This window comes from Lycium barbarum, chromosome 7, assembly GCF_019175385.1.
Source record: "Lycium barbarum isolate Lr01 chromosome 7, ASM1917538v2, whole genome shotgun sequence".
NCBI lineage: Eukaryota > Viridiplantae > Streptophyta > Magnoliopsida > Solanales > Solanaceae > Lycium > Lycium barbarum.
The window spans coordinates 8,606,863-8,629,555 of NC_083343.1; the positions used below are offsets into that span (position 1 = coordinate 8,606,863).

Sequence of the window (22,693 nt, forward strand, 5' to 3'; positions counted from 1 at the left end):
TATTTGATTTGATTGTAGCCCTTTACAAACTTTTTTCAAATTTTATGACCTTTTTAAAAGAAATCATCATTTATTACACATAAGAGATCGAGAAAATACACACATAAGAGATCTGAAAAGGCCATTTTCTTCTATTCAGGTTGTAAGGGGGCAAGAGATCTCATGTCCTCCTGTGATGATGATAGTTAGTTGTTATACTTTTACTAATTTTGTCTCATTACACATAAGGTAATTGTATAATTGAAGTTGGATGATAAGAGAATCCAACACATCATGCATTGTTGTTGCTAAAAATGTTAAAGTATTTACTACATATCAATTACTTAACATATTCAATATGTTTGACCGCATCCCTTTTCACTTAACAAATCAAGCAAAACTACTGTCAAAATATTACCTTTGTGTTTATTCCTATTTTGCTTAAATGTCATTCCTATATATATCCACTCGCATTCGCTTCAAAATTCATAGCAAAATTATTAGAAAAATGGCTTCTTCTTTTGCTTCATATTTGCTTGTTTTAGTACTTTTCACAAACATTTTCTACTTCCAAACCTCTTTGTGTGACAAAGGTGAGGACGAGGCATTAATAGCAGGTATATGTAGACAAGTACAAGATTTCACATTCTGCTTGAATACTTTTAGACATAATTTACCTACACATCCATATATTCCTAAAGAAGTAACGCGAGTTGCTATCAGCCAATCACTAGGACATGCTATCAACGACCACATCTTCATTGAGAAATCAAAAGAAAATTCAACACACAAAGAAATCCAAAACTTTTACGCTATTTGTGATAGTGGTTATGGTTTCTTGATAAGCTTGCTTCAAGATGCTACCCTTGCATTTGCTAAAATGAGTTATAAAGACTTGGAAAATTCACTTTCCAAGTGTCCCAGATTTGTGATCGACTGTCATGATGCATTTGGTGATAAGATAACGCCTGAATTGTTAGATAGGAGTAGAAAACAACTTGATCTTGTATTAATGGCAAATATCGCTGAAGGCCGTATTCAGAAATAAAAAAATTTATGTGATGGTTATAAATTAACTTGTCTTTCTTGAAAGTTACAACCTTATAGTTAGAAAACGGATATTGCAACAAATGTTAGTCTCAAGTTGTTATTTAAAGTCATGCAAATAAGCAAAGAAATAAAGAGAATCCATCTTGACCCTTTGTTCTTCTTACCAAGACCCTTGATCGATGGCATACACAAGATTTTACATAAGCAAATTTGGTTAGAGATTGAGGCACAGCTTTGATGTTAGGTGTTTTTGTGTAATAAGCTGGATCGGGTCGCACCAAGGTTCAAAATCTCATCAAAAAAGTTACATATACAGTAAAAAGAAAAGTGACGTTTTTTACATCTGTATTAAACCTTGAAAACCCTTAATAAAATTATTGGCTTGGCAACTGATCGAACTAGATACAATGAGAGGGTTTTGCCCACTTCTTTTCTTTTATTGTTTTCAGTCTATCCAAAATGCAATTTCAAAACAACGTCATTTAGAGGTCGCGGGCTTTCCTTTAAATAATGGATGGACTAATTGAGGCAGTTGTTTGCTACCATTTTAAATGTTTTCTTTGTAAAATTACCAATCTACCAAAACACAAACATTTCAATTTGATATAAAAGTTATTAATATAGTAATACCCTGTACCTAGCAAGTCCCAAAATGGGTTACCACAATGTCGGGGCTTAGGCCTATTTCCTGAGATTCCTATTGACCACTTCTAATTACTCTTAGTTTGGATGATTGAGTATTAAACCCTTGAGAGGGGCTAGAGTTTCTAGTTCTACATATAAACTCTAGTTCATCTTGTTAATTAAGCTACGTTTTAGTGATAATTTCTCCTGCTTTGTAGCTTAATGACTGAGCTTAAGTTATATACAATGCCAATATAATATAGCATTTTTTTACACCATCAAGTTATTCAAAGTATATTTATAGGTAAACTTCCTTAAAATGTGGGATTTCTAATCTTGAATATAAGATACATGCTACATATGAAGGTGACCTGGTTCTTCGTAAGATTCTTTTTAAGGTTTTAGTTTTACTTACGTCATATGCCTAGATAGCAACATAAAGTCGGCATGAATTATCAGTTGGACGTCTAAACTGACGAGTAGTTTAAAAAAAGGTTGTGACAAGTTGTTCCCTTGTGACTTTAATTGATGTCCAAAAAAGAATCTTCAGTACTCTGATTGCATTTTTGGATCAGAAGACAATTTGTTTGATATAATAGCATTTGGAGAAGTATATGACACAAAACTAGTGTATTCGATTCTTCCTTGGATAATTTTTTTACCAGAAAAGGGTAAAATATACCTCGGTACTATAAAAAATAGTTCATATATACCCCTCGTTATTATTCCGGTCCAAGTATACCCCTCGTTATACTTTCGGTCCAAATATACCATTCCCATCATAGTTTTGCAGTAATTTGCCTCTAATTTTGACAGAGAGACACGTGTCAATCTTAGAATCAAATGACTCACCCCCCAATTTTAAGTGCCCAATTCCTTTAGAAACCCACCCGTTTAACCCCACCCGACACATTTTCGTTTATTTTTCATCTTCTTTGTTAAGACCCAAATCTATGTTTATCTGCTAAGTTTGCTAGAAAAAAATAAATTCTGCCGGAAAATAGTAAACCCCCAATCAAATGAACTCCAACGGTATCGATTACACTTTCCTAATTTACATTATTTTCTAATTGATTACTCACGAAAGTTATTGATTTGAAGTAAATTCCAGCATGTATTTGAGTTTAGAAATTAGTAAAATCCAATTCCTAATTGGTTTTCCTATAGCTAACATGATGTTTATTTGAATTATGCATGTTTTAATTATATAGAGAATGCTTTAAATGTTTATTTTGCTTCTTTGTATGTGCGGGGGCAAGGATATGCTTGTGTTGACATATTTTCTTACGATATTTTGATAAACTATGTCCAGACTACGATAAGTACGATTCAAATTGGTATGTATTCGTTTTTTAACAAAGCTTTTTTGCATACGCCTTACATGTGTTTATTGAGTCATTTTACGGGGACTCAATATATTTTATTTGATTGTAGCCCTTTACAAAAGTTTTTCAAATTTTATGACCTTTTTACAAGAAATCATCATTTATTACACATAAGAGATCTAGAAAAAAAACACATAAGAGATCTGAAAAGGCCATTTTCTTCTATTCAGGTTGTAAGGGGGCAAGAGATCTCATGTCCTCCTATGATGATGATAGTTAGTTGTTATACTTTTACTAATTTTGTCTCATTACACATAAGGTAATTGTATAATTGAAGTTGGATGATAAGAGAATCCAACACATCATGCATTGTTGTTGCTAAAAATGTTAAAGTATTTACTACATATCAATTACTTAACATATTCAATATGTTTGACCGCATCCCTTCTCACTTAACAAATCAAGCAAAACTACTGTCAAAATATTACCTTTGTGTTTATTCCTCTTTTGCTTAAATGTCATTCCTATATATATCCACTCGCATTCGCTTCAAAATTCATAGCAAAATTATTAGAAAAATGGCTTCTTTTTTTGCTTCGTATTTGCTTCTTTTAGTACTTTTCACAAACATTTTCTACTTCCAAACCTCTTTGTGTGACAAAGGTGAGGACGAGGCATTAATAGCAGGTATATGTAGACAAGTACAAGATTTCACATTCTGCTTGAATACTTTTAGACAAAATTTACCTACACATCCATATATTCCTAAAGAAGTAACGCGAGTTGCTATCAGCCAATCACTAGAACATGCTATCAACGACCGCATCTTCATTGAGAAATCAAAAGCAAATTCAACACACAAAGAAATCGAAAACTTGTACGCTATTTGTGATAGTGGTTATGGTTTCTTGATAAGCTTGCTTCAAGATGCTACCCTTGCATTAGCTAAAAAGAGTTATAAAGACTTGGAAAATTCACTTTCCAAGTGTCCCAGATTTGTGATCGACTGTCATGATGCATTTGGTGATAAGATAACGCCTGAATTGTTAGATAGGAGTAGAAAACAACTTGATCTTGTATTAATGGCAAATATCGCTGAAGGCCGTATTCAGAAATAAAAAAATTTATGTGATGGTTATAAATTAACTTGTCTTTCTTGGATGTTAGAACCTTATTGTGAGAAAACGGATATTGCAACAAATGTTAGTCTCAAGTTTTTATTTAAAGTCATGCAAATAAGCAAAGAAATAAAGAGAATCCATCTTGACCCTTTGTTCTTCTTACCAAGACCCTTGATCGATGGCATACACAAGATTTTACATAAGCAAATTTGGTTAGAGATTGAGGCACAGCTTTGATGTTAGGTGTTTTTGTGTAATAAGCTAGATCGGGTCGCACCCAGGTTCAAAATCTCATCAGAAAAGTTACATATACAGTAAAAAAAAGTGACGTTTTTTACATCTGTATTAAACCTTGAACACCCTTAATAAAATTATTGGCTTGGCAACTGATCGAACTAGATACAATGAGAGGGTTTTGCCCACTTCTTTTCTTTTATTGTTTTCAGTCTATCCAAAATGCAATTTCAAAACAACGTCATTTAGAGGTCGCGGGCTTTCCTTTAAATAATGGATGGACTAATTGAGGCAGTTGTTTGCTACCATTTTAAATGTTTTCTTTGTAAAATTACCAATCTACCAAAACACAAACATTTCAATTTGATATAAAAGTTATTAATATTGTAATACCCTGTACCTAGCAAGTCCCAAAATGGGTTACCACGATGTCGGGGCTTAGGCCTATTTCCTGAGATCCCTATTGACCACTTATAATTACTCTTAGTTTGGATGATTGAGTATTCAACCCTTGAGAGGCGCTAGAGTTTCTAGTTCTACATATAAACTCTAGTTCATCTTCTTAATTAAGCTACGTTTTTGTGATAATTTCTCCTGCTTTGTAGCATAATGACTGAGCTTAAGTTATATACAATGCCAATATAATATAGCATTTTTTTACACCATCAAGTTATTCAAAGTATATTTATAGGTAAACTTCCTTAAAATGTGGGATTTCTAATCTTGAATATAAGATACATGCTACATATGAAGGTGACCTGGTTGTTCGTAAGATTCTTTTTAAGGTTTTTGTTTTACTTACGTCATATGCCTAGATAGCCACATAAAGCCAGCATGAATTATCAGTTGGACATCTAAAGTGACGAGTAGTTTAAAAAAAAGTTGTGACAAGCTGTTCCCTTGTGACTTTAATTGATGTCCAAAAAAGAATCTTCAGTACTCTGATTGCATTTTTGGATCAGAAGACAATTTGATTGATATAATAGCATTTGGAGAAGTATATGAAACAAAACTAGTGGATTCGATTCTTCCTTGGATAATTTTTTGACCAGAAAAGGGTAAAATATACCTCGGTACTATAAAAAATAGTTCATATATACCCCTCGTTATTATTCCGGTCCAAGTATACCCCTCGTTATACTTTCGGTCCAAATATACCATTCCCATCATAGTTTTGCAGTAATTTGCTTCTAATTTTGACAGAGGGACACGTGTCAATCTTAGAATCAAATGACTCACCCCCCAATTTTAAGTGCCCAATTCCTTTAGAAACCCACCCGTTTAACCCCACCCGACACATTTTCGTTTATTTTTCATCTTCTTTGTTAAGACCCAAATCTATGTTTTTCTGCTAAGTTTGCTAGAAAAAAATAAATTATGCCGGAAAATAGTAAACCCCAATCAAATGAACTCCAACGGTATCGATGACACTTTCCTAATTTACATTATTTTCTAATTAGATTACTCACGAAAGTTATTGATTTGAAGTAAATTCCAGCATGTATTTGAGTTTAGAAATTAGTAAAATCCAATTCCTAATTGGTTTTCCTATAGCTGACATGATTTTTATTTGAATTATTCATGTTTTAATTATATAGAGAATACTTTAAATGTTTATTTTGCTTCTTTGTATGTGCGGGGGAAAGGATATGCTTGTGTTGACATATTTTCTTATGATTATCTGATAAACTATGTTCAGACTACGATAAGTACGATTTAAATTGGTATGTATTCGTTTTTTAACAAAGCTTTTTTGCATACGCCTTACATGTGTTTATTGAGTCATTTTACGGGGACACTCAATATATTTGATTTGATTGTAGCCCTTTACAAGTTTTTTTTCAAATTTTATGACCTTTTTAAAAGAAATCATCACTTATTGCACATAAGAGATCTAGAAAAAAACACTTAGGAGATCTGAAAAGGCCATTTTCTTCTATTCAGATTGTAAGAGGGCAAGAGATCTCATGTCCTCCTATGATGATGATAGTTAGTTGTTATACTTTTACTAATTTTGTCTCATTACACATAAGGTAATTGTATAATTGAAGTTGGATGATAAGAGAATCCAACACATCATGCATTGTTGTTGCTAAAAATGTTAAAGTATTTACTACATATCAATTACTTAACATATTCAATATGTTTGTCCGCATCCCTTTTCACTTAACAAATCAAGCAAAACTACTGTCAAAATATTACCTTTGTGTTTATTCCTATTTTGCTTAAATGTCATTCCTATATATATCCACTCGCATTCGCTTCAAAATTCATAGCAAAATTATTAGAAAAATGGCTTCTTCTTTTGCTTCGTATTTGCTTCTTTTAGTACTTTTCACAAACATTTTCTACTTCCAAACCTCTTTGTGTGACAAAGGTGAGGACGAGGCATTAATAGCAGGTATATGTAGACAAGTACAAGATTTCACATTCTGCTTGAATACTTTTAGACAAAATTTACCTACACATCCATATATTCCTAAAGAAGTAACGCGAGTTGCTATCAGCCAATCACTAGAACATGCTATCAACGACCGCATCTTCATTGAGAAATCAAAAGCAAATTCAACACACAAAGAAATCCAAAACTTGTACGCTATTTGTGATAGTGGTTATGGTTTCTTGATAAGCTTGCTTCAAGATGCTACCCTTGCATTAGCTAAAAATGAGTTATAAAGACTTGGAAAATTCACTTTCCAAGTGTCCCAGATTTGTGATCGACTGTCATGATGCATTTGGTGATAAGATAACGCCTGAATTGTTAGATAGGAGTAGAAAACAACTTGATCTTGTATTAATGGCAAATATCGCTGAAGGTCGTATTCAGAAATAACAAAATTTATGTGATGGTTATAAATTAACTTGTCTTTCTTGGAATGTTAGAACCTTATAGTGAGAAAACGGATATTGCAACAAATGTTAGTCTCAAGTTTTTATTTAAAGTCATGCAAATAAGCAAAGAAATAAAGAGAATCCATCTTGACCCTTTGTTCTTCTTACCAAGACCCTTGATCGATGGCATACACAAGATTTTACATAAGCAAATTTGGTTAGAGATTGAGGCACAGCTTTGATGTTAGGTGTTTTTGTGTAATAAGCTGGATCGGGTCGCACCCAGGTTCAAAATCTCATCAAAAAAGTTACATATACAGTAAAAAAAAAGTGACGTTTTTTACATCTGTATTAAACCTTGAACACCCTTAATAAAATTATTGGCTTGGCAACTGATCGAACTAGATACAATGAGAGGGTTTTGCCCACTTCTTTTCTTTTATTGTTTTCAGTCTATCCAAAATGCAATTTCAAAACAACGTCATTTAGAGGTCGCGGGCTTTCCTTTAAATAATGGATGGACTAATTGAGGCAGTTGTTTGCTACCATTTTAAATGTTTTCTTTGTAAAATTACCAATCTACCAAAACACAAACATTTCAATTTGATATAAAAGTTATTAATATTGTAATACCCTGTACCTAGCAAGTCCCAAAATGGGTTACCACGATGTCGGGGCTTAGGCCTATTTCCTGAGATCCCTATTGACCACTTATAATTACTCTTAGTTTGGATGATTGAGTATTCAACCCTTGAGAGGCGCTAGAGTTTCTAGTTCTACATATAAACTCTAGTTCATCTTGTTAATTAAGCTACGTTTTAGTGATAATTTCTCCTGCTTTGTAGCATAATGACTGAGCTTAAGTTATATACAATGCCAATATAATATAGCATTTTTTTACACCATCAAGTTATTCAAAGTATATTTATAGGTAAACTTCCTTAAAATGTGGGATTTCTAATCTTGAATATAAGATACATGCTACATATGAAGGTGACCTGGTTGTTCGTAAGATTCTTTTTAAGGTTTTAGTTTTACTTACGTCATATGCCTAGATAGCAACATAAAGTCGGCATGAATTATCAGTTGGACATCTAAAGTGACGAGTAGTTTAAAAAAAAGTTGTGACAAGCTGTTCCCTTGTGACTTTAATTGATGTCCAAAAAAGAATCTTCAGTACTCTGATTGCATTTTTGGATCAGAAGACAATTTGTTTGATATAATAGCATTTGGAGAAGTATATGAAACAAAACTAGTGTATTCGATTCTTCCTTGGATAATTTTTTGACTAGAAAAGGGTAAAATATACCTCGGTACTATAAAAAATAGTTCATATATACCCCTCGTTATTATTCCGGTCCAAGTATACCCCTGGTTAGGTGTTTTTGTGTAATAAGTTGGATCGGGGCGCACCCAGGTTCAAAATTTCATCAGAAAAGTTACATATACAGTAAAAAAAAAGTGACGTTTTTTACATCTGTATTAAACCTTGAACACCCTTAATAAAATTGTTGGCTTGGCAACTGATCGAACTAGATACAATGAGAGGGTTTTGCCCACTTCTTTTCTTTTATTGTTTTCAGTCTATCCAAAATGCAATTTCAAAACAACGTCATTTAGAGGTCGCGGGCTTTCCTTTAAATAATGGATGGACTAATTGAGGCAGTTGTTTGTTACCATTTTAAATGTTTTCTTTGTAAAATTACCAATCTACCAAAACACAAACATTTCAATTTGATATAAAAGTTATTAATATTGTAATACCCTGTACCTAGCAAGTCCCAAAATGGGTTACCACGATGTCGGGGCTTAGGCCTATTTCCTGAGATCCCTATTGACCACTTATAATTACTCTTAGTTTGGATGATTGAGTATTCAACCCTTGAGAGGCGCTAGAGTTTCTAGTTCTACATATAAACTCTAGTTCATCTTGTTAATTAAGGTACATTTTAGTGATAATTTCTCCTGCTTTGTAGCATAATGACTGAGCTTAAGTTATATACAATGCCAATATAATATAGCATTTTTTTACACCATCAAGTTATTCAAAGTATATTTATAGGTAAACTTCCTTAAAATGTGGGATTTCTAATCTTGAATATAAGATACATGCTACATATGAAGGTGACCTGGTTGTTCGTAAGATTCTTTTTAAGGTTTTAGTTTTACTTACGTCATATGCCTAGATAGCAACATAAAGTCGGCATGAATTATCAGTTGGACATCTAAAGTGACGAGTAGTTTAAAAAAAAGTTGTGACAAGCTGTTCCCTTGTGACTTTAATTGATGTCCAAAAAAGAATCTTCAGTACTCTGATTGCATTTTTGGATCAGAAGACAATTTGTTTGATATAATAGCATTTGGAGAAGTATATGAAACAAAACTAGTGTATTCGATTCTTCCTTGGATAATTTTTTGACCAGAAAAGGGTAAAATATACCTCGGTACTATAAAAAATAGTTCATATATACCCCTCGTTATTATTCCGGTCCAAGTATACCCCTCGTTATACTTTCGGTCCAAATATACCATTCCCATCATAGTTTTGCAGTAATTTGCCTCTAATTTTGACAGAGAGACACGTGTCAATCTTAGAATCAAATGACTCACCCCCCCCCCCCAATTTTAAGTGCCCAATTCCTTTAGAAACCCACCCGTTTAACCCCACCCGACACATTTTCGTTTATTTTTCATCTTCTTTGTTAAGACCCAAATCTATGTTTATCTGCTAAGTTTGCTAGAAAAAAATAAATTCTGCCGGAAAATAGTAAACCCCAATCAAATGAACTCCAACGGTATCGATTACACTTTCCTAATTTACATTATTTTCTAATTGATTACTCACGAAAGTTATTGATTTGAAGTAAATTCCAGCATGTATTTGAGTTTAGAAATTAGTAAAATCCAATTCCTAATTGGTTTTCCTATAGCTAACATGATGTTTATTTGAATTATGCATGTTTTAATTATATAGAGAATGCTTTAAATGTTTATTTTGCTTCTTTGTATGTGCGGGGGTAAGGATATGCTTGTGTTGACATATTTTCTTACGATATTTTGATAAACTATGTCCAGACTACGATAAGTACGATTCAAATTGGTATGTATTCGTTTTTTAACAAAGCTTTTTTGCATACGCCTTACATGTGTTTATTGAGTCATTTTACGGGGACTCAATATATTTGATTTGATTGTAGCCCTTTACAAGTTTTTTTTCAAATTTTATGACCTTTTTAAAAGAAATCATCACTTATTGCACATAAGAGATCTAGAAAAAAAAACACATAAGAGATCTGAAAAGGCCATTTTCTTCTATTCAGGGTGTAAGGGGGCAAGAGATCTCATGTCCTCCTATGATGATGATAGTTAGTTGTTATACATTTACTAATTTTGTCTCATTACACATAAGGTAATTGTATAATTGAAGTTGGATGATAAGAGAATCCAACACATCATGCATTGTTGTTGCTAAAAATGTTAAAGTATTTACTACATATCAATTACTTAACATATTCAATATGTTTGACCGCATCCCTTTTCACTTAACAAATCAAGCAAAACTACTGTCAAAATATTACCTTTGTGTTTATTCCTATTTTGCTTAAATGTCATTCCTATATATATCCACTCGCATTCGCTTCAAAATTCATAGCAAAATTATTAGAAAAATGGCTTCTTTTTTTGCTTCGTATTTGCTTCTTTTAGTACTTTTCACAAACATTTTCTACTTCCAAACCTCTTTGTGTGACAAAGGTGAGGACGAGGCATTAATAGCAGGTATATGTAGACAAGTACAAGATTTCACATTCTGCTTGAATACCTTTAGACAAAATTTACCTACACATCCATATATTCCTAAAGAAGTAACACGAGTTGCTATCAGCCAATCACTAGAACATGCTATCAACGACCGCATCTTCATTGAGAAATCAAAAGCAAATTCAACACACAAAGAAATCCGAAAACTTGTACGCTATTTGTGATAGTGGTTATGGTTTCTTGATAAGCTTGCTTCAAGATGCTACCCTTGCATTAGCTAAAAAGAGTTATAAAGACTTGGAAAATTCACTTTCCAAGTGTCCCAGATTTGTGATCGACTGTCATGATGCATTTGGTGATAAGATAACGCCTGAATTGTTAGATAGGAGTAGAAAACAACTTGATCTTGTATTAATGGCAAATATCGCTGAAGGCCGTATTCAGAAATAAAAAAATTTATGTGATGGTTATAAATTAACTTGTCTTTCTTGGATGTTAGAACCTTATTGTGAGAAAACGGATATTGCAACAAATGTTAGTCTCAAGTTTTTATTTAAAGTCATGCAAATAAGCAAAGAAATAAAGAGAATCCATCTTGACCCTTTGTTCTTCTTACCAAGACCCTTGATCGATGGCATACACAAGATTTTACATAAGCAAATTTGGTTAGAGATTGAGGCACAGCTTTGATGTTAGGTGTTTTTGTGTAATAAGCTGGATCGGGTCGCACCCAGGTTCAAAATCTCATCAGAAAAGTTACATATACAGTAAAAAAAAGTGACGTTTTTTACATCTGTATTAAACCTTGAACACCCTTAATAAAATTATCGGCTTGGCAACTGATCGAACTAGATACAATGAGAGGGTTTTGCCCACTTCTTTTCTTTTATTGTTTTCAGTCTATCCAAAATGCAATTTCAAAACAACGTCATTTAGAGGTCGCGGGCTTTCCTTTAAATAATGGATGGACTAATTGAGGCAGTTGTTTGCTACCATTTTAAATGTTTTCTTTGTAAAATTACCAATCTACCAAAACACAAACATTTCAATTTGATATAAAAGTTATTAATATTGTAATACCCTGTACCTAGCAAGTCCCAAAATGGGTTACCATGATGTCGGGGCTTAGGCCTATTTCCTGAGATCCCTATTGACCACTTATAATTACTCTTAGTTTGGATGATTGAGTATTCAACCCTTGAGAGGCGCTAGAGTTTCTAGTTCTACATATAAACTCTAGTTCATCTTGTTAATTAAGCTACGTTTTTGTGATAATTTCTCCTGCTTTGTAGCATAATGACTGAGCTTAAGTTATATACAATGCCAATATAATATAGCATTTTTTTACACCATCAAGTTATTCAAAGTATATTTATAGGTAAACTTCCTTAAAATGTGGGATTTCTAATCTTGAATATAAGATACATGCTACATATGAAGGTGACCTGGTTGTTCGTAAGATTCTTTTTAAGGTTTTAGTTTTACTTACGTCATATGCCTAGATAGCAACATAAAGTCGGCATGAATTATCAGTTGGACATCTAAAGTGACGAGTAGTTTAAAAAAAAGTTGTGACAAGCTGTTCCCTTGTGACTTTAATTGATGTCCAAAAAAGAATCTTCAGTACTCTGATTTCATTTTTGGATCAGAAGACAATTTGTTTGATATAATAGCATTTGGAGAAGTATATGAAACAAAACTAGTGTATTCGATTCTTCCTCGGATAATTTTTTGACCAGAAAAGGGTAAAATATACCTCGGTACTATAAAAAATAGTTCATATATACCCCTCGTTATTATTCCGGTCCAAGTATACCCCTCGTTATACTTTCGGTCCAAATATACCATTCCCATCATAGTTTTGCAGTAATTTGCCTCTAATTTTGACAGAGAGACACGTGTCAATCTTAGAATCAAATGACTCACCCCCCAATTTTAAGTGCCCAATTCCTTTAGAAACCCACCCGTTTAACCCCACCCGACACATTTTCGTTTATTTTTCATCTTCTTTGTTAAGACCCAAATCTATGTTTATCTGCTAAGTTTGCTAGAAAAAAATAAATTCTGCCGGAAAATAGTAAACCCCAATCAAATGAACTCCAACGGTATCGATTACACTTTCCTAATTTACATTATTTTCTAATTGATTACTCACGAAAGTCATTGATTTGAAGTAAATTCCAGCATGTATTTGAGTTTAGAAATTAGTAAAATCCAATTCCTAATTGGTTTTCCTATAGCTAACATGATGTTTATTTGAATTATGCATGTTTTAATTATATAGAGAATGCTTTAAATGTTTATTTTGCTTCTTTGTATGTGCGGGGGCAAGGATATGCTTGTGTTGACATATTTTCTTACGATATTTTGATAAACTATGTCCAGACTACGATAAGTACGATTCAAATTGGTATGTATTCGTTTTTTAACAAAGCTTTTTTGCATACGCCTTACATGTGTTTATTGAGTCATTTTACGGGGACTCAATATATTTGATTTGATTGTAGCCCTTTACAAGTTTTTTTTCAAATTTTATGACCTTTTTAAAAGAAATCATCACTTATTGCACATAAGAGATCTAGAAAAAAAAACACATAAGAGATCTGAAAAGGCCATTTTCTTCTATTCAGGTTGTAAGGGGGCAAGAGATCTCATGTCCTCCTATGATGATGATAGTTAGTTGTTATACTTTTACTAATTTTGTCTCATTACACATAAGGTAATTGTATAATTGAAGTTGGATGATAAGAGAATCCAACACATCATGCATTGTTGTTGCTAAAAATGTTAAAGTATTTACTACATATCAATTACTTAACATATTCAATATGTTTGACCGCATCCCTTTTCACTTAACAAATCAAGCAAAACTACTGTCAAAATATTACCTTTGTGTTTATTCCTATTTTGCTTAAATGTCATTCCTATATATATCCACTCGCATTCGCTTCAAAATTCATAGCAAAATTATTAGAAAAATGGCTTCTTTTTTTGCTTCGTATTTGCTTCTTTTAGTACTTTTCACAAACATTTTCTACTTCCAAACCTCTTTGTGTGACAAAGGTGAGGACGAGGCATTAATAGCAGGTATATGTAGACAAGTACAAGATTTCACATTCTGCTTGAATACTTTTAGACAAAATTTACCTACACATCCATATATTCCTAAAGAAGTAACGCGAGTTGCTATCAGCCAATCACTAGAACATGCTATCAACGACCGCATCTTCATTGAGAAATCAAAAGCAAATTCAACACACAAAGAAATCCAAAACTTGTACGCTATTTGTGATAGTGGTTATGGTTTCTTGATAAGCTTGCTTCAAGATGCTACCCTTGCATTAGCTAAAAAGAGTTATAAAGACTTGGAAAATTCACTTTCCAAGTGTCCCAGATTTGTGATCGACTGTCATGATGCATTTGGTGATAAGATAACGCCTGAATTGTTAGATAGGAGTAGAAAACAACTTGATCTTGTATTAATGGCAAATATCGCTGAAGGCCGTATTCAGAAATAAAAAAATTTATGTGATGGTTATAAATTAACTTGTCTTTCTTGGATGTTAGAACCTTATTGTGAGAAAACGGATATTGCAACAAATGTTAGTCTCAAGTTTTTATTTAAAGTCATGCAAATAAGCAAAGAAATAAAGAGAATCCATCTTGACCCTTTGTTCTTCTTACCAAGACCCTTGATCGATGGCATACACAAGATTTTACAAAAGCAAATTTGGTTAGAGATTGAGGCACAGCTTTGATGTTAGGTGTTTTTGTGTAATAAGCTGGATCGGGTCGCACCCAGGTTCAAAATCTCATCAGAAAAGTTACATATACAGTAAACAAAAGTGACGTTTTTTACATCTGTATTAAACCTTGAACACCCTTAATAAAATTATTGGCTTGGCAACTGATCGAACTAGATACAATGAGAGGGTTTTGCCCACTTCTTTTCTTTTATTGTTTTCAGTCTATCCAAAATGCAATTTCAAAACAACGTCATTTAGTGGTCGCGGGATTTCCTTTAAATAATGGATGGACTAATTGAGGCAGTTGTTTGCTACCATTTTAAATGTTTTCTTTGTAAAATTACCAATCTACCAAAACACAAACATTTCAATTTGATATAAAAGTTATTAATATTGTAATACCCTGTACCTAGCAAGTCCCAAAATGGGTTACCACGATGTCGGGGCTTAGGCCTATTTCCTCAGATCCCTATTGACCACTTATAATTACTCTTAGTTTGGATGATTGAGTATTCAACCCTTGAGAGGCGCTAGAGTTTCTAGTTCTACATATAAACTCTAGTTCATCTTGTTAATTAAGCTACGTTTTAGTGATAATTTCTCCTGCTTTGTAGCATAATGACTGAGCTTAAGTTATATACAATGCCAATATAATATAGCATTTTTTTACACCATCAAGTTATTCAAAGTATATTTATAGGTAAACTTCCTTAAAATGTGGGATTTCTAATCTTGAATATAAGATACATGCTACATATGAAGGTGACCTGGTTGTTCGTAAGATTCTTTTTAAGGTTTTAGTTTTACTTACGTCATATGCCTAGATAGCAACATAAAGTCGGCATGAATTATCAGTTGGACATCTAAAGTGACGAGTAGTTTAAAAAAAAGTTGTGACAAGCTGTTCCCTTGTGACTTTAATTGATGTCCAAAAAAGAATCTTCAGTACTCTGATTGCATTTTTGGATCAGAAGACAATTTGTTTGATATAATAGCATTTGGAGAAGTATATGAAACAAAACTAGTGTATTCGATTCTTCCTTGGATAATTTTTTGACTAGAAAAGGGTAAAATATACCTCGGTACTATAAAAAATAGTTCATATATACCCCTCGTTATTATTCCGGTCCAAGTATACCCCTGGTTAGGTGTTTTTGTGTAATAAGTTGGATCGGGGCGCACCCAGGTTCAAAATTTCATCAGAAAAGTTACATATACAGTAAAAAAAAAGTGACGTTTTTTACATCTGTATTAAACCTTGAACACCCTTAATAAAATTGTTGGCTTGGCAACTGATCGAACTAGATACAATGAGAGGGTTTTGCCCACTTCTTTTCTTTTATTGTTTTCAGTCTATCCAAAATGCAATTTCAAAACAACGTCATTAAGAGGTCGCGGCCTTTCCTTTAAATAATGGATGGACTAATTGAGGCAGTTTTTGTTACCATTTTAAATGTTTTCTTTGTAAAATTACAAATCTACCAAAAGACAAACATTTCAATTTGATATAAAAGTTATTAATATTGTAATACCCTGTACCTAGCAAGTCCCAAAATGAGTTACCACAATGTCGGGGCTTAGGCCTATTTCCTGAGATCCCTATTGACTGCTTCTAATTACTCTTAGTTTGGATGATGGAGTATTCAACCCTTGAGAGGCGCTAGAGTTTCTAGTTCTACATATAAACTCTAGTTCATCTTGTTAATTAAGCTACGTTTTAATGATAATTACTCCTGCTTTGTAGCTTAATGACTGAGCTTAAGTTACATACAATTCCAATATAATATAGCATTTTTTTACATCATCAAGTTATTCAAAGTATATTTATAGGTAAACTTCCTTAAAATGTGGGATTTCTAATCTTGAATATAAGATACATACTACATATGAAGGTGACCTGGTTGTTCGTAAGATTCTTTTTAAGGTTTTAGTTTTACTTACGTCATATGCCTAGATAGCCACATAAAGTCGGCATGAATTATCAGTTGGACATCTCAAGTGACGAGTAGTTTTAAAAAACGTTGTGACAAGCTGTTCCCTTGTGACTTTAATTGATGTTCAAAAAAGAATCTTCAGTACTCTGATTGCATTTTTGGATCAGAAGACAATTTGTTTGATATAATAGCATTTGGAGAAGTATATGAAACAAAACTAGTGGATTCGATTCTTCCTTGGAAAATTTTTTGACCAGAAAAGGGTAAAATATACCTCGGTACCATAAAAAATAGTTCATATATACCACTCGTTATACTTTCGGTCCAAATATACCATTCCCATCATAGTTTTGCAGTAATTTGCCTCTAATTTTGACAGAGAGACACGTGTCAATCTTAGAATCAAATGACTCACCCCCCAATTTTAAGTGCCCAATTCCTTTAGAAACCCACCCGTTTAACCCGACCCGACACATTTTCGTTTCTTCTTCATCTTCTTTGTTAAGACCCAAATCTATGTTTTTCTGCTAAATTTGCTAGAAAAAATAAATTCTGCCGGAAAATAGTAAACCCCCAATCAAATGAACTCTAACGGTATCTATTACACTTTCCTAATTTACAATATTTTCTAATAGATTACTCACGAAAGTTATTGATTTGAAGTAAATTCCACCATGAATTTGAGTTTAGAAATTAGTAAAAACCAATTCCTAATTGGTTTTCCTATAGCTAACATGATTTTTATTTGAATTATGCATGTTTTAATTATATAGAGAATGCTTTAAATGTTTATTTTGCTTCGTTGTATGTGCGGGGGCAATGATATGCTTGTGTTGACATATTTTCTTACGATTATTTGATAAACTATGTTCAGACTACGATAAGTACGATTCAAATTGGTATGTATTCGTTTTTGAACAAAGCTTTTTTGCATACGCCTAACAGGTGTTTTTTGAGTCATTTTACGGGGACACTCAATATATTTGATTTGATTGTAGCCCTTTACAAGTTTTTTTCAAATTTTATGACCTTTTTAAAAGAAGTCATCACTTATTACACATAAGAGATCTAGAAAAAAACACTTAGGAGATCTGAAAAGGCCATTTTCAGATCCATATATTCCTAAAGAAGTAACGCGAGTTGCTATCAGCCAATCACTAGGACATGCTATCAACGACCACATCTTCATTGAGAAATCAAAAGCAAATTCAACACACAAATAAATCCAAAACTTGTACGCTATTTGTGATAGTGGTTATGGTTTCTTGATAAGCTTGCTTCAAGATGCTACCCTTGCATTAGCTAAAAAGAGTTATAAAGACTTGGAAAATTCACTTTCCAAGTGTCCCAGATTTGTGATCGACTGTCATGATGCATTTGGTGATAAGATAACGCCTGAATTGTTAGATAGGAGTAGAAAACAACTTGATCTTGTATTAATGGCAAATATCGCTGAAGGCCGTATTAAGAAATAAAAAAATTTATGTGATGGTTATAAATTAACTTGTCTTTCTTGAAAGTTAGAACCTTATAGTGAGAAAACGGATATTGCAACAAATGTTAGTCTCAAGTTGTTATTTAAAGTAATGCAAATAAGCAAAGAAATAAAGAGAATCCATCTTGACCCTTTGTTCTTCTTACCAAGACCCTTGATCGATGGGATACACAAGATTTTACATAAGCAAATTTGGTTAGAGATTGAGGCACAGCTTTGATGTTAGGTGTTTTTGTGTAATAAGCTGGATCGGGTCGCACCCAGGTTCAAAATCTCATCAGAAAAGTTACATATACAGTAAAACAAAAGTGACGTTTTTTACATCTGTATTAAACCTTGAACACCCTTAATAAAATTATTGTCTTGGCAACTGATCGAACTAGATACAATGAGAGGGTTTTGCCCACTTCTTTCTTTTATTGTTTTCAGTCTATCCGAAATGCAATTTCAAAACAACGTCATTTAGAGGTCGCGGGCTTTCCTTTAAATAATGGATGGACTAATTGAGGCAGTTGTTTGCTACCATTTTAAATGTTTTCTTTGTAAAATTACCAATCTACCAAAACACAAACATTTCAATTTGATATAAAAGTTATTAATATTGTAATACCCTGTACCTAGCAAGTCCCAAAATGGGTTACCACGATGTCGGGGCTTAGGCCTATTTCCTCAGATCCCTATTGACCACTTATAATTACTCTTAGTTTGGATGATTGAGTATTCAACCCTTGTGAGGCGCTAGAGTTTCTAGTTCTACATATAAACTCTAGTTCATCTTGTTAATTAAGCTACGTTTTAGTGATAATTTCTCCTGCTTTGTAGCATAATGACTGAGCTTAAGTTATATACAATGCCAATATAATATAGCATTTTTTTACACCATCAAGTTATTCAAAGTATATTTATAGGTAAACTTCCTTAAAATGTGGGATTTCTAATCTTGAATATAAGATACATGCTACATATGAAGGTGACCTGGTTGTTCGTAAGATTCTTTTTAAGGTTTTAGTTTTACTTACGTCATATGCCTAGATAGCAACATAAAGTCGGCATGAATTATCAGTTGGACATCTAAAGTGACGAGTAGTTTAAAAAAAAGTTGTGACAAGTTGTTCCCTTGTGACTTTAATTGATGTCCAAAAAAGAATCTTCAGTACTCTGATTGCATTTTTGGATCAGAAGACAATTTGTTTTATATAATAGCATTTGGAGAAGTATATGAAACAAAACTAGTGTATTCGATTCTTCCTTGGAAACATTTTTGACCAGAAAAGGGTAAAATATACCTCGGTACCATAAAAAATAGTTCATATATACCCCTCGTTATACTTTTGGTCCAAATATACCATTCCTATCATAGTTTTGCAGTAATTTGCCTCTAATTTTGACAGAGAGACACGTGTCAATCTTAGAATCAAATGACTCACCCCCCCCCCCCAATTTTAAGTGCCCAATTCCTTTCGAAACCCACCCGTTTAACCCGACCCGACACATTTTCGTTTCTTTTTCATCTTCTTTTTTAAGACCCAAATCTATGTTTTTCTGCTAAGTTTGCTAGAAAAAATAAATTCTGCCAGAAAATAGTAAACCCCCAATCAAATGAACTCTAATGGTATCTATTACACTTTCGTAATTTACATTATTTTCTAATAAATTACTCACGAAAGTTATTGATTTGAAGTAAATTCCAGCATTAATATGAGTTTAGAAATTAGTAAAAACCAATTCCTAATTGGTTTTCCTATAGCTAACATGATTTTTATTTGAATTATGCATGTTTTAATTATATAGAGAATGCTTTAAATGTTTATTTTGCTTCTTTGTATGTGCGGGGGCAAAGATATGCTTTTGTTGACATATTTTCTTACGATTATTTGATAAACTATGTTCAGACTACGATAAGTACGATTCAAATTGTTATGTATTCGTTTTTGAACAAAGCTTTTTTGCATACACCTTACAGGTGTTTTTTGAGTCATTTTACGGGGACTCAATATATTTGATTTGATTGTAGCCCTTTACAAGTTTTTTTCAAATTTTATGACCTTTTTAAAAGAAATCATCACTTATTGCACATAAGAGATCTAGAAAAAAAAACACACAAGAGATCTGAAAAGGCCATTTTCTTCTATTCAGGTTGTAAGGGGGCAAGAGATCTCATGTCCTCCTATGATGATTATAGTTAGTTGTTATACTTTTACTAATTTTGTCTCATTACACATAAGGTAATTGTATAATTGAAGTTGGATGATAAGAGAATCCAACACATCATGCATTGTTGTTGCTAAAAATGTTAAAGTATTTACTACATATCAATTACTTAACATATTCAATATGTTTGACCGCACCCCTTTTCACTTAACAAATAAAGCAAAAATACTGTCAAAATACTACCTTTGTGTTTATTCCTATTTTGCTTAAATGTCATTCCTATATATATCCACTCGCATTCGCTTCAAAATTCATAGCAAAATTATTAGAAAAATGGCTTCTTCTTTTGCTTCGTATTTGCTTCTTTTAGTACTTTTCACAAACATTTTCTACTTCCAAACCTCTTTGTGTGACAAAGGTGAGGACGAGGCATTAATAGCAGGTATATGTAGACAAGTACAAGATTTCAGATTCTGCTTGAATACTTTTAGACAAAATTTACCTACACATCCATATATTCCTAAAGAAGTAACGCGAGTTGCTATCAGCCAATCACTAGGACATGCTATCAACGACCGCATCTTCATTGAGAAATCAAAAGCAAATTCAACACACAAAGAAATCCAAAACTTGTACGCTATTTGTGATAGTGGTTATGGTTTCTTGATAAGCTTGCTTCAAGATGCTACCCTTGCATTAGCTAAAAAGAGTTATAAAGACTAGGAAAATTCACTTTCCAAGTGTCCCAGATTTGTGATCGACTGTCGTGATGCATTTGGTGATAAGATAACGCCTGAATTGTTAGATAGGAGTAGAAAACAACTTGATCTTGTATTAATGGCAAATATCGCTGAAGGCCGTATTCAGAAATAAAAAAAATTATGTGATGGTTATAAATTAACTTGTCTTTCTTGAAAGTTAGAACCTTATAGTGAGAAAACGGATATTGCAACAAATGTTAGTCTCAAGTTGTTATTTAAAGTCATGCAAATAAGCAAAGAAATAAAGAGAATCCATCTTGAACCTTTGTTCTTCTTACCAAGACCCTTGATCGATGGCATACACAAGATTTTACATAAGAAAATTTGGTTAGAGATTGAGGCACAGCTTTGATGTTTGGTGTTTTTGTGTAATAAGCTGGATCGGGTCGCACCCAGGTTCAAAATCTCATCAGAAAAGGTAAATATACAGTAAAAAAAAAGTGACGTTTTTTACATCTGTATTAAACCTTGAACACCCTTAATAAAATTATTGGCTTTGCAACTAATCGAACTAGATACAATGAGAGGGTTTTGCCCACTTCTTTTCTTTTATTGTTTTCAATCTATCAAAAATGCAATTTCAAAACAACGTCATTTAGAGGTCGCGGGCTTTCCTTTAAATAATGGATGGACTAATTGAGGGAGTTGTTTGTTACCATTTTAAATGTTTTCTTTGTAAAATTACAAATCTACCAAAACACAAACATTTCAATTTGATATAAAAGTTATTAATATTGTAATTCCCTGTACCTAGCAAGTCCCAATATGGGTTACCACAATGTCGGGGCTTAGGCCTATTTCCTGAGATCCCTATTGACCACTTCTAATTACTCTTAGTTTGGATGATTGAGTATTCAACCCTTGAGAGGCACTAGAGTTTCTAGTTCTACATATAAACTCTAGTTCATCTTGTTAATTAAGCTACGTTTTAGTGATAATTTCTCCTGCTTTGTAGCTTAATGACTGAGCTTAAGTTATATACAATGCCAATATAATATAGTATTTTTTTACACCATCAAGTTATTCAAAGTATATTTATAGGTAAACTTCCTTAAAATGTGGGATTTCTAATCTTGAATATAAGATACATGCTACATATGAAGGTGACCTGGTTGTTCGTAAGATTCTTTTTAAGGTTTTAGTTTTACTTACGTCATATGCCTAGATAGCCACATAAAGTCGGCATGAATTATCAGTTGGACATCTAAAGTGACGAATAGTTTTTAAAAAAAGTTGTGACAAGCTATTCCCTTGTGACTTTAATTGATGTCCAAAAAAGAATCTTCAGTACTCTGATTGCATTTTTGGATCAGAAGACAATTTGTTTGATATAATAGCATTTGGAGAAGTATATGAAACAAAACTAGTGGATTCGATTCTTCCTTGGAAAATTTTTTGACCAGAAAAGGGTAAAATATACCTCGGTACCATCAAAAATAGTTCATATATACCCCTCGTTATACTTTCGGTCCAAATATACCATTCCCATCATAGTTTTGCAGTAATTTGCCTCTAATTTTGACAGAGAGACACGTGTCAATCTTAGAATCAAATGAGTCACCCCCCAATTTTAAGTGCCCAATTCCTTTCGAAACCCACCCGTTTAACCCGACCCGACACATTTTCGTTTCTTTTTCATCTTCTTTTTTAAGACCCAAATCTATGTTTTTCTGCTAAGTTTG

General features: G+C 32.8%; 3 protein-coding genes across 3 annotated transcripts; all 3 read left to right on the forward strand.

Annotated features, from left to right (window-relative positions):
- The first annotated feature begins 487 nt into the window (after nucleotides 1-487).
- LOC132601241 (uncharacterized) lies at nucleotides 488-1,027 on the forward strand. The gene has a single exon (XM_060314344.1). The coding sequence runs from the start codon at nucleotides 488-490 to the stop codon at nucleotides 1,025-1,027; it is 540 nt and encodes a 179-aa protein (XP_060170327.1).
- A 2,529-nt stretch (nucleotides 1,028-3,556) lies between these two features.
- On the forward strand, nucleotides 3,557-4,096 carry LOC132601242 (uncharacterized). The gene has a single exon (XM_060314345.1). The coding sequence runs from the start codon at nucleotides 3,557-3,559 to the stop codon at nucleotides 4,094-4,096; it is 540 nt and encodes a 179-aa protein (XP_060170328.1).
- Nucleotides 4,097-13,902: 9,806 nt separating this feature from the next.
- Nucleotides 13,903-14,442, forward strand: LOC132601243 (uncharacterized). The gene has a single exon (XM_060314346.1). It carries the CDS (start codon nucleotides 13,903-13,905, stop codon nucleotides 14,440-14,442), a length of 540 nt encoding a protein of 179 aa, XP_060170329.1.
- Nucleotides 14,443-22,693: the final 8,251 nt, after the last annotated feature.

Coding starts and splice junctions, on each gene's coding strand:
- LOC132601241 (XM_060314344.1), top strand. CDS start 488: ATGGCTTCTTCTTTTGCTTCATATTTGCTTGTTTTAGTACTTTTCACA.
- LOC132601242 (XM_060314345.1), top strand. CDS start 3,557: ATGGCTTCTTTTTTTGCTTCGTATTTGCTTCTTTTAGTACTTTTCACA.
- LOC132601243 (XM_060314346.1), top strand. CDS start 13,903: ATGGCTTCTTTTTTTGCTTCGTATTTGCTTCTTTTAGTACTTTTCACA.